The 16,029-nt window shown below is 42.7% G+C and overlaps 1 protein-coding gene across 5 annotated transcripts in view; it reads left to right on the top strand.

The window, feature by feature from the left end:
- GRK4 (G protein-coupled receptor kinase 4) overlaps positions 1-16,029 on the top strand; it is a 1,171,195-nt gene that overhangs the window by 547,026 nt on the left and 608,140 nt on the right. For all 5 annotated transcript variants that reach the window (XM_069632057.1, XM_069632058.1, XM_069632056.1 and 2 more), the window contains one exon: positions 9,201-9,301. In XM_069632057.1, the coding sequence (XP_069488158.1) occupies positions 9,201-9,301 (101 nt within the window). The remainder of the gene's footprint in view (positions 1-9,200; positions 9,302-16,029) is intronic.

Genomic DNA, 16,029 nt, shown 5'->3' with positions numbered 1-16,029 from the left:
ACTAGCTAGCCCCCAGTCCCAACAGTTCTGACATCAGCGTAGCCCCGGGTCTTTTCCAGACCTAGCAACTCCACTGGCTCCACCCAACAGCTTGCTTGGATTCCGGCACCACCAATGGAGCAGGTTGTGTGGCCTGAAGTGCCCAAAACATCCAGGATCATTGCCTCTACCCCAAACAGTACTGTTTGCTATTGGAGGGTATGCCAGGTGTGGATATCCCCAAAAATAACACCATCAAGGCTGGTGTCCAAACATCTTGGAATCGGGACAGTGTGTGTCCACTTGCTCCAAAAGGGGGCAACCTTCCTCAAAGTGTCCTATTTGGGCATTTGCACCTTAAAAATGGCACACTTTGGGCAGGGTTGAGGCACTCAGATTGTGAAATGGAAGCCCTGACAAACTCCCCAAAAGAGCGTTCTCAGGGGCTTGTCGAAAGCACCCGTTCTTGGCAGACCGCCAGGTGTTGTCTGGCTCGGGAGCAACCAGGCCAGATACCCAGTTACTGGAAGCACCCAGCAGGACAGTTTATGCTGCTTTCTCGCGGGGACACCTTGTTTGGGTCGTGATCACCCAGACAGACCAGTGGGCTGGGATCATCCAGCAAACAGTCCCTGGTTCTGTGGGCACATGGGCCAGGGGAAACATGCCGGCTGTGATCACACAGTGTCATCATGCCGAGGACACTGATGCAGAGTTGCCATGGATGGGCTCTGCCATCAGGAAGGGCTCTGCAGGGCAGGCCCGCTGCCTGGAAGGCCACGCAGGCACAGCGCAGAAGACACAGAATAGGAAGGAGTCGGGTGAAATCGACTCAAGAGCGGCTTCTTTCGTCTGCTTGCGAACAGATTTTATTGGATTGAGCCTCGTTACTCCATCCTCCATGGTTGAGTGTGTAGTCGTGGGTTCTATTTCTTCATGTTCTGTGTGGACTTGTCACAGTAACACTGATTTCACAGGGTCTTAGCCATGATGAGCCGCGGGTAGCGGTCGAAAGGGTTTGCACTGGTGGCAGTAAGTCTTCTGATCAGAGAGTTTGGGTTCTTATCCAGTCCTTGGCAAAAGTGCTTACTCAGCTACGCTAGATGTTCGTTGATGTCCAGTTCTCTGTGAAGGTCAGCTATCCTTGTGAAGAGTGGAGTTCCATACGCTATCCCCAGGGCCTTGTGCTGGACTATCTGAAGACTCTTCCGTGTCGCTTCAGACAGATCCATGCTGGGGAGGCATACGTGAGGGTCCGTCTGATGATCGCCTTGTAGACATTGATCTTTGTCGGGAAGACCATGTACTTGGACTTCAGGAGTGGGTACAGCACTGCCTTCTGCTGAGTCTTCTCTGTATGGCTTCGCCAGTTGAATTTGCTGTCCAGGGTCACACAGAGGTAGCGACTGCTGCTCTCCTACTTGATGTTCTCCCCGTTGAGGCTGATGTGAAGGTGCTCCTTGATCTTCTTTCTGGTGAACAGTGTGGCAGTTGTCTTGCTGGTGTTTAGCTCTATCCGCCAATCGCTGTACCACGTCGAGATGGCATCCAATGAAGCTTGCAGGTTCTTTGATACTTCCTTTTCGCTGGGAGAGGAATGTAACATCGTCCGCATAAGGATGTCATTGGGGAAGCTGCTCCTCCCTTCTGTTGGGATCATCACATGGTACACACACACGTGACACTGCAGGAGGACTCAGCAGGCACTCAACATTTCTTGAAGGAGGGGCACACCACACCGGGGAAGGAGCTCTACCAAATGGGGCAGGATCAACATTTGAGTGGCTGAGCCAATTTCAGGGTTTGGGGAACGTAGATGGGGGAGGGAGGGCAGAGGAAGGATTAACTTTAAAGTGCAATCAGCACTTATAGAGCGTAGCTCTCAACAATTTGTGTCGCAAAGGTGGGTGAAAACACCCTATTTTATTTTTGGCGGGAGGAGGCTTGGCGGGTGAGTCCGCTGTTTACAAGGCGGGTGACACCCGCCAAAAGCGTGTGAGTTGAGAGCTATGGTAGTGGCTGAGGCCAGACTGCAGTTTGACTCAAAAGCAGGGGTGAAGTCCTAAAAATTAAAGTGGGGGTCTCATCAACAAACGCACTGGTATGTGACATCATCAGAAATTATCATATCAAGGCAAAATATGCGCATTCCATTAAATTGGCTTTGCATAACCACCCAAATTGAACAGGACGAATGGCATTTGCCTTTCATAAAATCAACACACACACAACCAAGCCTGGATATTTTCTTCTAATAGTGTTTTTGAAAACGTTAAAAGGTGTGCATGTTTTGAACTCCAAGAAAATGTTTTTTCTGGGACTTGCAGTACCGAAATGGCATATTTCACCTTTAGTTGTTTGTTACTTTCATCAGGTTATATAGTACAGTGATGAAGTGTCAGACCTACAAACTTGACGACTTCGGTTTGAACCCTGAGGTTGGCTTTAATTCATAAAATCAAAGAAAACATCCAATGTGTCTATTTTAGCTAGGGTCCACCCTCTGAATAAAGTGGGTGGACTCTGTCCCCTGCGTGTACCCTCGACTTGAGCCCTGCTCAAAAGGGATCTAGTGCAGCGTGCGAGACAATGAGGTTGATAGAATGAGGACACTGGTTCCTGCAAAAAAAAAACATACGATCACCTGCCAAGAGACAAATCTGCTTCCGGTATGAACGGTTTATATTTTGTTATTTACGAATGTATTGACAATAATTGTGTTTAATCGTACTTTATTAGCAATACCTTCCCGAATAGGCACATTGTTCTCTTGCCATTCAGGTGCACTAGAAATCCCGGCGTTGCGCACTTCCATTTAGCTTCTGTCTGGAAGCGCAGGGTCCAGTGTTTGGGCAAGGCGGCCTTCCCTTCAGCAGTGTTTTCTAAAGTCATACACTTCTCATATTTACATGTGTATAGATGGCCAGAGTGCTTAATACTATCGATTCCCAGAAAATATCAAGTGCGCTCGCTGTTTGCTTTAGTGCCTTTCGTCCTTCAGTCAATTCGGTCTTTCTTTCCCGGCAGCCACTGACCACACTGTTATTCCTGACTTCCGAAGGGCGCTGCCATTAATGTCCACCAGTCAATATCCAAAGTAAATTAAAAAACATTCTCCAACCGGCGAGAAGTGCTCTGTGAGCGGATGTGAAGCGAGCACAGGGCCACAGTGCCAGCCAGTGATGGAAGGAGAGCGGGGCTCCAGCTTTTCAAACAAGCGTCCACGGTGTGGCCTATGGCGGCAGGCGTCAGTGTCTGCCTGAAATGTTGGCAGTAGAGCGAGGGCTTATCATTCAGCCGTTGGAGTCCGCGAAAATACATTTCATGGCCCTGTCTCGAGGGGCTTGTTCCTTAAGATGTCAGGAATACAGACAAAGGGAAATCTGTTTGACCGTTGCCTTATTTTATTTAAATCCTGGTTTTCAAACTGAGCTTTTAACAAAAATATAAATTAAATACTGAAAGAAAATGTGTTAAAGCCTTGTGACCCGGGCCGGGCCTATACAAATTTGGTGTAATTTTGGTGTCACTAATGGCTTTGTGATACTCTATATTTGATGTTCAAGCACTCTGCCACATATGTGACCAAAATCCACACATGCACCATTTTGTGAAACCTGCTTTGTTTATACGGACACTTAAATGGTGACATGTGGAGACATTGGAATGGAAAACAGTGTTTTACAGTGTTTTGTTAGTCTGTACGTGCATACTGTCATGCATTACCTGATTAAATAATTAGCACAAAAACCTACAATTTGCCCGATTAGTAAGGAGATTTGTAAAATGTCCTGCCACCTCTATGGCAGGGGCTGCAGCCTCCTGGCTGTGCATGAGAGTTAATAAAAAACGGGGCACCTGGTTGATGCCTTGCTCTGCCCAGGTAGGTACAATTATATCAAGAAACACAATTGAGCAAGGTCATGGAGATCCAACTGCAGAGAATCGCGCAACTGAATCCTGGGTTTGTCACCACATGATTTGGTAGACACAGAATTATGAAAAAGACTGTATACTGCAGTTCAGATTTATTTTGAGTGCAGTATGTGTCACAATACACTTCAATTTTGGGAGCATAGGATATTCAACATTTAAAACATACAGTCACATACACCTGAGTTAATTGATTCAAATGGTAAGTATTTGAAAAACCAAATTCTTATGTTTGTACATTCTCTAAGGGTTCCTTGGGAAGGAATCAGGTAATCAGTCCATTAGTGTGGGAACAATCAAGAGTTGAAAAACAACATATATAACAAGTCAACACGACAATGTTTCGGCCATTTTGTGATAAGCTGGGTGAGCTATGATGGTGTTGGCCTTCATCAGGACAGGTGTTTCTTAAGGGTAGAGTATCCTATGTAGTCTGTTGAAATAAACAGATGGAAATTAAGTCAGGAATCAGTTGATTCAAAAGGTCTAGCAGTAGATATGTAAGTTAATACAGGTAAGGAACAAGTGGATGCCGGTGCTTACCGGATCCGTGGAGCTAATTGACTCAAGGCGTGTAAGTGTCCGTGTACACTTAAGGAGATGGAGCATTCATCTTCAGATCACGCTGTCAAAATCCTGTCAAAGTAGATCAAGGAATTATCAAATTGTCTGTATAATGCCTTATTAATATAATTTGGTGGTGTAGATAAGTGTGCAAGGAGTGGCTGCACACTAAAGGAGAGGACGCTATGGAGAACTAGCGGTACCACTTGGATGGTGAGAAAGGTGGTGCCGTGTGCTCTAGCTTAAAAAATGGTGTGTTTACCCACCAGTGACTAGACGGGCACTCGGTGATGTGTGTGTGGTGCTATCACCGTGTCGGTGTCAATGTGGATGGGTCACAAGTTGAGGAGACGTGAAGGGCTGGTATTATTGCCCTCGAGTTGCGTGGCGGATGGAATAAGTTGGAGTGTGTCAGGGCGGAAAGCGCGCCGGTTGCCATATGTGCATAAATGCATCCTGTGACAATATACTCAACGCCGTGCGGAATGGGCGCGAGGTGCGCATGCATGGAGAAGGGGGTGCAGAGCAACGCGCCTGTCTGTACTCGCCTCTCGTGGGAGATCCAGGGACCGCTCTGTGGAAGCTGCCAGCAAAGCAGAGTTTTGCTGCAGCGCGGCTAGCAGTGCGTGTCGTTACTGTGGAAACGGTGTTGTTTATAAATGCAGTGGCTATTTTAGGCAATGAGCGGTCTGGGCAAGTGCCGGTATAAGGTCGGGATTTGTGAGGCTCGAATTAATTTAGGACACTATGTATAAACCACTAGACACTGTGCCTGGACAGGAGTGTATAGTCACTAGACAGGAGTGCGTGGATAATAATTAGTGTCGACGAAAAGTGCACAGGCATCACGCGGGCGCGAGGTCCTGCATGTGACGTGCGCATGTTTGACATGTCTGATGTGTCACAGTATGGTGGAAGAATATATATCCTGACTCCATATTGGAATGAGCCAGTGCCGTATGGGTCCAGACAATGATGTCACCATGTTGTGGTGTATTAAAGGTGGCACGGTTTAAGAGGAGCTGTATCCAAAGCCACCCTGTCTACCACACACACGAGTTAAGAGCATGTATGGTGCCAACATCATGTAGTGTGATATATTATGGCAAGGTTTATAGCGGGGCTATTAGGTGTGAACATTATACATAGCCACCGTCTCTCATCTTTGTCAACATGTATTTACGAGATGCCATATTAAAGCAGAGAACCCTCTACTTGCAAAACATTTCATGTTTACATGAACATCATACATGATGGGCAGACATTGTACATCATTTTATAAGAAATGCTTCCACTCTACGGTAATGATTAGACCTTCTTTCACAGTGCGTAGTTTGTGGACCCATTTCTGTTCTAATTGGGTCCGAATTTTATCAATGTCGCCACCTCTTTTGGTGGTGGTCACTTTCTGAACCACTTTATGTCCATGTTGGTGTGGTTTTTCTTAATGTAATGTTCAACCAGGGTTTTTTCCGGCACCTTGTTCTTTATACATGATCAATGCTCACAAATTCTCGTTTTCACTGCTCGCATGGTCTTGCCCATGTACAAAAGTCCACAGGGGCATACTATGATGTATACCACCTGTTTAGTGTTGCAGTTGGTGTGATCTCGTAAAGTCCATCTAATGTCTTTGTGTGTGAATACTTTCGTAGTTTCAGTGAACTGGCCCGCTGTGCATTTTCCACATCGGTAGTGACCTTGGACAGGCGGCAAATTCCATAGAGTGTTTGTTTAGGTGGGTCTGGGAAGGTGTGCACCAAAGACTCTTTGATGTTCCGATTTTTCTCAAAGGCGTGGAACTTTTTGGAGTGATCCAGTATTTTTGATAAGAGGCCAATGTTGGTTTATGGTCTTCTTTATCAGTTTGCTGAGGGGACTGTAAGTTGTTACGCAGACCAGTCTATCTAGTTGTTTCTTGGTGGTTTTGGTTAGGCAGACCGTTCGATCGGTGTTGGCTGCTCGCTTGTTGGCGTGCTTGATGGATTTCCTTGGATATCCTCTGTCTAGTAGACTGTTTTGCAGGTCTGTGGCATGCTTCTCGTATGTGTCTCGATTGGTGGAGTTCCTCCTGATCCTGAGGAATTGTCCGTAGGGTAGGTTATATTTTAGGCTTTCTGCATGGTAGCTTCCGAAAGTGTAACAGTGTGTTGCGATCTGTTGGTTTCTGGAATAATTCCGTTTGTAAATGGTCACCTGATCTATAGATATGTAGATCGAGGAATGCCATGAAAGTCCCTGTGCATGGTAAATTTGATATGAGGGTTGCACTGGTTGAGCCATTGCTGGAAGGCGGACAGGTCTTGTTGATCCCCTCGCCAGATCAGAAGAACATCGTCAATGTATCTTTTTGCAGAGTATGATGTTGTCTTTGTAGGGATTCGTAGCTGCCGAGATGTGCTCTGTCTCATAGTGTGCCATGTATAGGTTGGCTATATCAAACGCAAAAGGTGGCCCCCATGCTGACCCCTTTGACTTGTTTGTATAGCTGGTCTCTGAATAGAAAGACATTTTCGGTCATCACCAGTCTCACACATTCCAATATAAAGTTGGTGGGGACGGCTTAGATGTTTCTTTTGTCCAGGAAAAGTCTCAGTACTTCCAGTGCTTCTTTTTGTGGTATGGAGGTATAGTGAGCCTCAACATCCAATGTTGCTAAGATGTAGTCTGCTTCCATGTTGATTTCTCCAAGCATAATGATGGTATCTGTGCTGTCTTTGAGGTAGGAGGTCATTTGGTTAACAAAGGGTTTGAGAAAGATGTCCCTGTATACTGACAATGGCACGAATATGGAATCGCACGCCAATACAATGGGTCTTCCAGGTGGATTTTGTAGGCTTTTGTGAATTTTTGGTAGTATATAAAACGCTGGAATCCGTGGATGTGCCTTATTTAGAAAGAGATGTTCATCATCGCAGATCCATGCTTCTTGTTGAGCGTGGTTCGTCAAACTTCGAATTTCTTCTTGTAAGTCCTTGGTTGGGTCCATCTGCAAGGGGGATAGGCATTGGTGTCGCTTAGCAGGCGTAGGCATTCGTTATCATAGTCAGTGGTATTAAGGATGACAATGCCACCCCCTTTGTCAAACCCCTTTCGGGTGCCAAACGCACCCGAAAGGGGTAATGCCATTGAGAGAGGCAAACCATGAGATTCGAGGCTGAGAAAGCCACAAGGGTTGCGGGGAGCATGATAAATCCGAGCAGGCAGACGCCCTACTGAAACCGAGCTAAAGCATGTATATCAGAAAAATTCCGACCTTTACTCTTACAAATGAAGCTGATCTTTAACAAATTGTTTAAGTACTCCATATTGCTGCTTATCGAATTTTTAACAAATTGGAAGTGGTCATCCTATACTGTACAGATTTATGGTTATTTGATATCTATGAATGCATAAACAGGCTACAAGGACGTCTCTTGAAAACTGCACTACATTTGGCTCTGTCTATACCTAATTCTGCGATTCACTAAGAATTTGGTCTTCTATCCCTGGCAAGTCGTCTTAAATGGCGATCGTTATGCACTTAAGCTAAGATTTTGGAACCACCTAAGAACTCCTTATATCTAGACCTTAATATCATAGCCTCACAAAATGGCCTGAAATCATTAACCACTTTTATTGAAAGCATGAATGATATACTCTTAGACTTGGATGTTACACAATTAGATCTAACGTGTCGTCCAGGCTATGTAAAAAATAAATTATATGAAAAAGACTGGATCATCTCTACTGACTTGTTAAGTACATACAAAACCTTTAAGGAATATGCAAAATACCACAAGAAAAGAGTGCCTTGTAGTAATTATATTATTTCCTTCCCTTGTCGATATACTCGAGATTTGTATATACGTTTTAAACTCAACCAATTTCATACACGGGAGCGCACGTTACACTGGTTGGAGGTGAATGGTATTAGTTCTACTATGACATGCATATTCCCTAACTGTAATGGGCCAGTTGAATCTCTTAAACATCTTATTTTGAAATGTACACACTTTACGGTGCAACAAACGTCATATTTGAACAAATTTGTGAATCCTGCATTTGTGGATTCCTACGACCATCTATGGGCCAGAATGATGTTCGGAATTCACAAACCATTGATTGCCCTTGTTTAGTTGCTCTGAACTATTGAAGTTGAGTTAAAAAAACATTGAATAGAAATGTGTATAAATAATATCGAGTTGACAATGAGCAACAGAAATAATGAAGACTAATGGTTGCTCGTTTGAAACCAACATGCATCCGAAATTGTATGAAAAGGTTAAATTTAGATCCTTATTGAAAAAGTTTTATCATCTTTATGTCTGCATCATCTCACTCTCCTGCATAACGGACAATTTATAATTGCTTTGAATGTTGCTTTGAGTACTGAGGAGAAAACCTTTGCACATTGTAGTTTGCACAGTAATATAAGAAAATGGTATCTTGCATAGGAATGACTTACAATTGCTTATCAATTTTCTACTTTTATTTGAATTCATTGTTTATTTTCTAAACTATAATGTACACTGTGTGTTTTAATATTGATTTTCTATATATTGATCTTGGTTATCGACTGTTATGTTTTTAGAATTAGATTCCAATGTGACTTGGCTTTATATTTTGTATGATATCGTTATGTTTTTATTAAATGTTGTAAAGGTTTTAACAAAACTAAACAGAATTAAAAAAAAATGTTTTAAAAAAAGATGAAAGCATTACTTTGTCTTGTTTTCTTTAAGTCTGCAGCACATTTACCAGAATTACCTCAGGACACAGTGAAAGAATGTAAAGAAAGACTGGAGCTGACCCCTTGCAAAGAGCTGTTTAAAGAGTGCACGAGGTATGTGATTAATGTATGATACTTAAGAAATGTGCACCAAGTCATTTGGATGGGTTTATACAATAGTTTATGAAGTGGTCTCCGCCCTTGGTCATGAAAACTTCTCTATCCTTTTCCGGCTGTTTATTGTGCCATGTGATTATTAATTTGGATACAAATACATTTTTCATGAACCAATAATAAAATATCAATTAGGGATGGATGTTAGATTTCCATGTGAAGATGTATATTGATGTGAGTGAGGATGATGTGGTGAGTAGTGGAAGAGACCAATTCCACAGAGTACCATGGAGCAAAAGTGATAGGAAAGGAGATATCCATTTACTGTTATGGAGGGTAGAGAACTAGACTACCAGGTTGCTACACAGATAAGGGGAGGCCAGTATCGATGATGTGACAAATTCCCTTGTTTGTGCCTGGGGCCAGGGGATGGAGGCATCAAGAGGCGGGTGCCACCACCCATTGCTTGAAGTGCAGAGGTGTAGGGAGGGTATTACCATATTATATCCCACAGGCAGATCTTCACAATAATGGCCCATGTATGTGGCAGTCCTACACGTTTACTTTCCCCTTTAGCCTCAAATTATTTAGGCAGAGTTACATTTTCAGGTATATAGACTCGAGGGCAAGATCATATATGCTGCTTGCTGTTAGGAAAGATTTCTCTTTAGGTGGCTTTACCTCCATATTCTATAGACCCCCCCCATACATTTTGCTTTTGCTTTTGTTACTTTTTACAGGACTGATTGTTCCAACGCAAAGCGCTGTCACATCAAGTGAAATAATGAGAGAAAACATACAAAATAAAATTTCTAAAGTGTGTGTTTTAATCACATTTGTGCAACAAATGTATCCAAACTTAATCAACTTTGCCAACACGTGTTTCGCCCCTTCCTGGGTCTTTTTCAAGGCAAGGCTGAATAGATAAATAAACAATATGAATAAATAAACAAACAATATCATGAGGATATGGCACATATTGGTTATGACACTAAGAGGACAAATGTGTGATGATTGTACAATGCAGAAGGAGATGAGGGAAACAAAGAGGAAAAAGGACCCATGATACAAATATCATAGTATACATATCGAAAAAGATAGTACCAATTGTAAACATAAGCGTTTACATGAAGTTTCAAAATGAAAAAACCCAGGGAAACAGAAATGCAACGTGGGGAAAGAGAAAAGGAAAGGGGGAAAAAAAGGAAAAACCAATAGATACCGATAAGTAATGCATATGCCAGTACCAAGTTCACATTCATTGTTAAAAGCAAACCATAGTTGGAGTGCCAATAGTTATGTGCAAAAAAAAAAAATCACAAACCATGCACTGGTGGAGAAAACTAATTTGGGAGGCATCTAGCCAAATTGTTAGAAGTCCTAATTCACCCATAAGGTAAAAAGACCAAAAAGCAGACACATTGTAGATCATGTTATCATAGACTCAGTTCTTGTAGAATTAGTTATTGTTTGGCCTCAATGTAAGGGGTACCACCACCAGACCTCCCCAACATGCAGAATCAAAACGAAAATATAAGTACAACGGTTAAACGAAAGAAAAGCTAGTTGTACTGTTGAAAGGCTCTCAAAAGATTATGAAAACTGTTGGTAAATGAACCCAAGGTCACTTAGGCTTTCCAAAGATGATAACGATTATTAAGAAAAACTCACCCAAGGTCACTGTAGCACCACAAACAGGTCCCCCTTGCAGAATATCTTTTGTAAGGTGCTGTTTACGGATCACCAGTTATAGCATGCATTGAGTTCAGCCTTGTGGCTCGCCTCAGTGTAGTAGGTATAAAGAAGATGTGTGTGGATTAAAGCATAACTCTAGTATGGGAAACTGCAGTGACCAGATCCTGAAAGACACTGGTTGTGTTAGACCAATTGCTGGTAGGTGGATGCACTGCAAAAGGACACTCCCTATAAGGTGAGGAGAAAAAAGTACATTTGGAATCTTGAAAAGTGCAGTACATGTTCGCTACTCTTAAACTATGTCACTTGATGGATAAGGAATAGTAAATGGTTACCTTGGTATCCAGGTAAAAACATATCCTCTTCTATGCTATTTAGCCAAATGCAGATACCAAAAAGAGGGAATTATGCCATCACTGTGTGGTTCTGTGAATAAAAAACGTTGAAAGCAAAACCATTCAGAAAGTGCCCAAAAAGGAAGAATATAGAGTACCTTTTCGTGATACTTAGTATAATACTCATGTAATGGATTACCGTTTACACAATAAAGTTCCCGGTTCCAAGCAACATCCCGGCTTGTGCTTCGTGACCGATAATGAGGATGCTTAAACAGCTGAAAATCAGCAAAGGAACTTGCTTCTAAGTAGTAAGAAAGTTGAACGTCGTCCCTGACTGATCGTGAATGAAAATATCCTAAAGTAAACATGCATCGATAAGTAGTACTCCATAACTGTTGTCCCTGAACAGCAAAGGTTACCATATTATGCAGTAATGCAATGACTGTGTCTGCATTGTTTACCTTAAGTCAGCTCCAATCCATTACAAGTGCCGAGGCACAACTTGATAGAGTGAACGCGCGTTTACGCAGCTCAAGTCAAACCCATAGGTCATCTTCTCAAAGTTACAGAAAAAGTCTTGGACCTGATCACGTGATATAATCTGGTCACATTACCTATCTTGGGTATGTGTATTGCGAGACATGCAGCTCGTAGAGATGTCCTGCCCTCCCTTAAAGGGAAAGAGAAAAATTGCGTGTTATAACGTTAAAAAGTACAAAAGTGATATGCAATTGAAATTGCAAAAAGGGTGCGAGCCATAGGCTAATCCTGCCTGCACATCAATAAAATGTACTCGAACAAGCATGTGAAAGAGTATGCGAGATGAATATAGACACAAATTGATAATCACGGCTATGTCCCGTCAAATCTTAGCAAAAGAAACAAAAGTAAGTCACAGTCCAAAAGGTGGCTTTGAACTGAATAGAATAAAGATGGGTAGCAGTTGGGATGCATAGATAGATCACAAGGTGGGGATATCAAACGAACCTGGCAAGGTGTGTCAGGGTCAAAACTTTATTTTCATATTGAGTGAATGAAAAAGCGTATATTACAACTCTTAACAGGTGATGGCGGTGAAATACCAAGACCGAGACTTTTCTGTAACTTTGAGAAGCCGACCTATGGGTTTGACTTGAGCTGCGTAAACGCGCGTTCCCTCTTTATCTTTTCAAGTTGTGCCTCAGCACTTGTAACGGATTGGAGCTGGCTTAAAGTAACCAATCAAGACACAGTCATTGCGTTACTGCATAATACGGTAACCTTTGCTGTTCAGGGGCAGCAGTTATGGAGTACTACTTATCGATGCATGTTTACTTTAGGATATTTTCGTTCATGACCAGTTACAGACGACGTTCAACTTTATCACCACTTGGAAGCAAGTTCCTTTGATGATTTTCAGCTGTTTAAGCATCCTCATTATCGGTCATGAAGCACGAGCCGGGATGTCGCTTGGAACTGGGAACTTTATTGTGGACACGGTAATCCAGTACATGAGTATTATACTAAGTATCACGAAAACATTATTTCTTTTCGGGCACTTTCTGAATGGTTTTGCTTTCAATGTTTTATATTCACCGAACCACGCAGTGACAGCATAATTCCCTCTTTTTGGTATCTGCATTAGGCTAAATAGCATAGGAGCTCCGGTCTGGAGGATACGTTTTTCCCTTGATACCAAGGTACATATTTACTATTCCTTATCCATCACGTCACATAGTTATTTTTTTTTAACCTTTTATTTAACTTTGCACAGACATCACACCAGTCCTGACAAATAGGTTAACATATTCAACAACACTACATTACATTTATCGAGAGCATGCATTTAGCGTCCCACAGCCTTTTCAGTTTACTTCTTCAACACATCTATCCACCAGATATTGTCTATACATCCCCCATATATCCCTGGAGCGACTGTAGCGTGACAGCAGGCCGGCATAGACCTCTTCACAATCATTAGTCCAGGTCATGTCGTTTTCCCAATCCATTACTCTTGGTGGATCCTTATTCTTCCAGCGCATCAAAACTGCCCTTTTGGCCACAACCAGTCCCAGATTGAGCAGTTTACGCCATATTGGATTCATTTTATCAGTTGTGCCCAGCATACATATACCTGGATCCCACACCATCTGCTGATCCGCCATCTTATCCAATGCAGCACATACATCAAACCAATATTTAGCTAGCTGCGGACAAGACCACAGCATATGCAACAAGCCCGCCTCCTCGCTTCCGCACGTAGGGCATTTACCCTCTGCTGTAGGATACATGGATTTAATCCTAGCCGGTGTGTAATACGCTCTATGAAGTACCTTATAACGTATGAGGCGATATCGTGAGTTTTGAAAGATGGTCTTGGTCAATGCACATAGTTCAGCCCAGCGCTGCTCAGTGATGGTCAGGCCCATGTCGAGCTCCCATTTGTCCCTGTCTTCGAAGGCTAGAGGCTCTCTATTAGATAGTGCTATTTTGTATAACGCAGAGGCAGAGGTCCGGACTTTCCCCGTCGTGAGTAGGTAGCCCAGACCCAGGTGTATCTGGGGTTCGATAGGAAACGTGGCCCACACCCTAGCCATAGCTGAGTGGAGACATAAATATTGCAATCTCTGCAGAGGATTACTGCCAATAATAAAAGCCATGGCTTCCCAACTGACAAAGAGTTTATCCAAAAAGAGATTGTCGAATCTAAGTATGCCCTTGGCCCGCCAATGCGTGACCAGAGCCCTGTCCTGGGTGGGGGGGAAGGTAGTACGCATCCCACGTGACATAGTTTAATAGCAAACATGTACTGCACTTTTAAAGATTCCAAATGTACTTTATTCTCCTCACCTTCTAGTGAGTGTCCGTTCATTGCATCCACCCACCAGCAATTGGTCTAACACAACCAGTGTCTTTTAGGATCAAGTCACTGCAGTTTCGCATATTAGAGGTATGCTTTAATCCACACACATCTTCTTTATACCTACTACACTGAGGTGAGTGAGAAGGCTGAACTCAATGCATGCTATAACTGGTGATCCGTAAACAGCACCTTAGAATAGATATTCTGCAAGGGGGACCTGTTTGTGGTGCTACAGTGACCTTGGGTGAGGTTTTCTTAATAATCATTATAATCTTTAGAGAGTCTAAGTGACTTTGGGTTCATTTACCAGCAGTTTTCATAATCTTTTGAGAGCCTTTCGACAATACAACCAGCTTTTCTTTCATATAACCTTTGTACTTATATTTTCGTTTTGATTCTGCATGTCGGGGAGGTCTGGTGGTGGCACTCCTTACATTGAGGCCAGACAATAACTAATTCTACAAGAACTGAGTCTATGGTAACATGATCTACAATGTATCTGCTTACAGTCTTTTTACTTTATGGGTGAAATAGGACTTCTAACCATTGGGTTAGATGCCTCCCAAATTAGTTTTCTCCACTTCTACATGGTTTGGATTGTTTATTTTGGCACATAACTATTTGCACTCCAACTATGATTTGCTTTTAACAATTAATATGAACTTGGTACTGCCATAGGCATTACTAATCGGTATCTATTTGTTTTTCCTTTTTTTCCCCTTTCCTTTTCTCTTTCCCCACATTGTATTTCTTCTTCCATGGGTTTTTTCATTTTGAAACTTCATGTCTATGTTTGTTTACAATTCGTACTATCTTTTTCGAAATGTATACTATGATATTTGTATCATGGGTCCTTTTTCCACTTTGTTTCCCTTATCTCCTTCGGCATTGTAAAATCATCACACGTTTGTCCTCTCACTGTCATAACCAATGTGTGCCATATCCTCCTCATATTGTTTGTTTATTTATTCATATTGTTTATTTATCTATTAAGGCTTGCCTTGAAAAAGACCCAGGAAGGGTCAAAACACCTGTTGACTAAGTTTGGATACATTTGTTGCACAACTGTGATTAAAACACCGACTGTAGAAATTGTATTTTGTACGTTTTCACTCATTATTTCACTTGATGTGACAGCGCTTTGCCTTGGAACAATCAGTCTTGTTTCTACTTTAATAGAGTAGGCTGGGGGAGTCTTAATGTTCCATAGGTTTGCAGCGGTCATCAATCCTTCTCAACTCTAAAACAATAGTTGAGTAGATGCAGATACCCGAATGCTCTACTACCTGGTAGCCCATATTTCTGATCTTACTGATTTTTTTTATAGGGCCTGGTCTTCTGCTCATTTTGTCATGAGGAAACTGATCAGTCCTTCAGACTATCAGTACTGGGAAACTGTTTCCCTTTTGTCTTTTTATCTTTTTGGTAACGTTTTAACAGTGCACACAGCAACTTGCAGTGGGGATACATTTGTTATCCCCCTAGTCTTTTACACTTGGGATTTTTGGTTACTTTTATGTGTGCCTAAAGACCCCGGGAGTGTCTGGTTTTAGGCCACTGCCACCTTGGGGTACGTGGGGGGCCTTGCCCTCCCATCCCCTCGTGGTAGGAAAACAGGAAGGCCATTATCTGCTGTTTACAAGCCTCTGCGCCAGGTCCAGAGATCTTGTGATGGTGGTGATCAGGGTTTGACTTTAGACGGACGAAGGAAACGGTGTCCCGGCGATGGCCTAAGCTACATCCCGGAGAGGGTACCCGGGGAAAATGATGTTCAAGCTACCCTCAAATAGGCAAGCCCTGAAAGGAACCTGGGGCAGCAAGGTGCCTTTGAATTGTTGATGATGAATGAGTCC

This window comes from Ambystoma mexicanum, chromosome 6q (genome assembly GCF_040938575.1).
Source record: "Ambystoma mexicanum isolate Mex_15411 chromosome 6q, UKY_AmexF1_1, whole genome shotgun sequence".
NCBI classification, from domain to species: domain Eukaryota; kingdom Metazoa; phylum Chordata; class Amphibia; order Caudata; family Ambystomatidae; genus Ambystoma; species Ambystoma mexicanum.
This window is presented reverse-complemented; position numbering and strand designations above follow the sequence as displayed.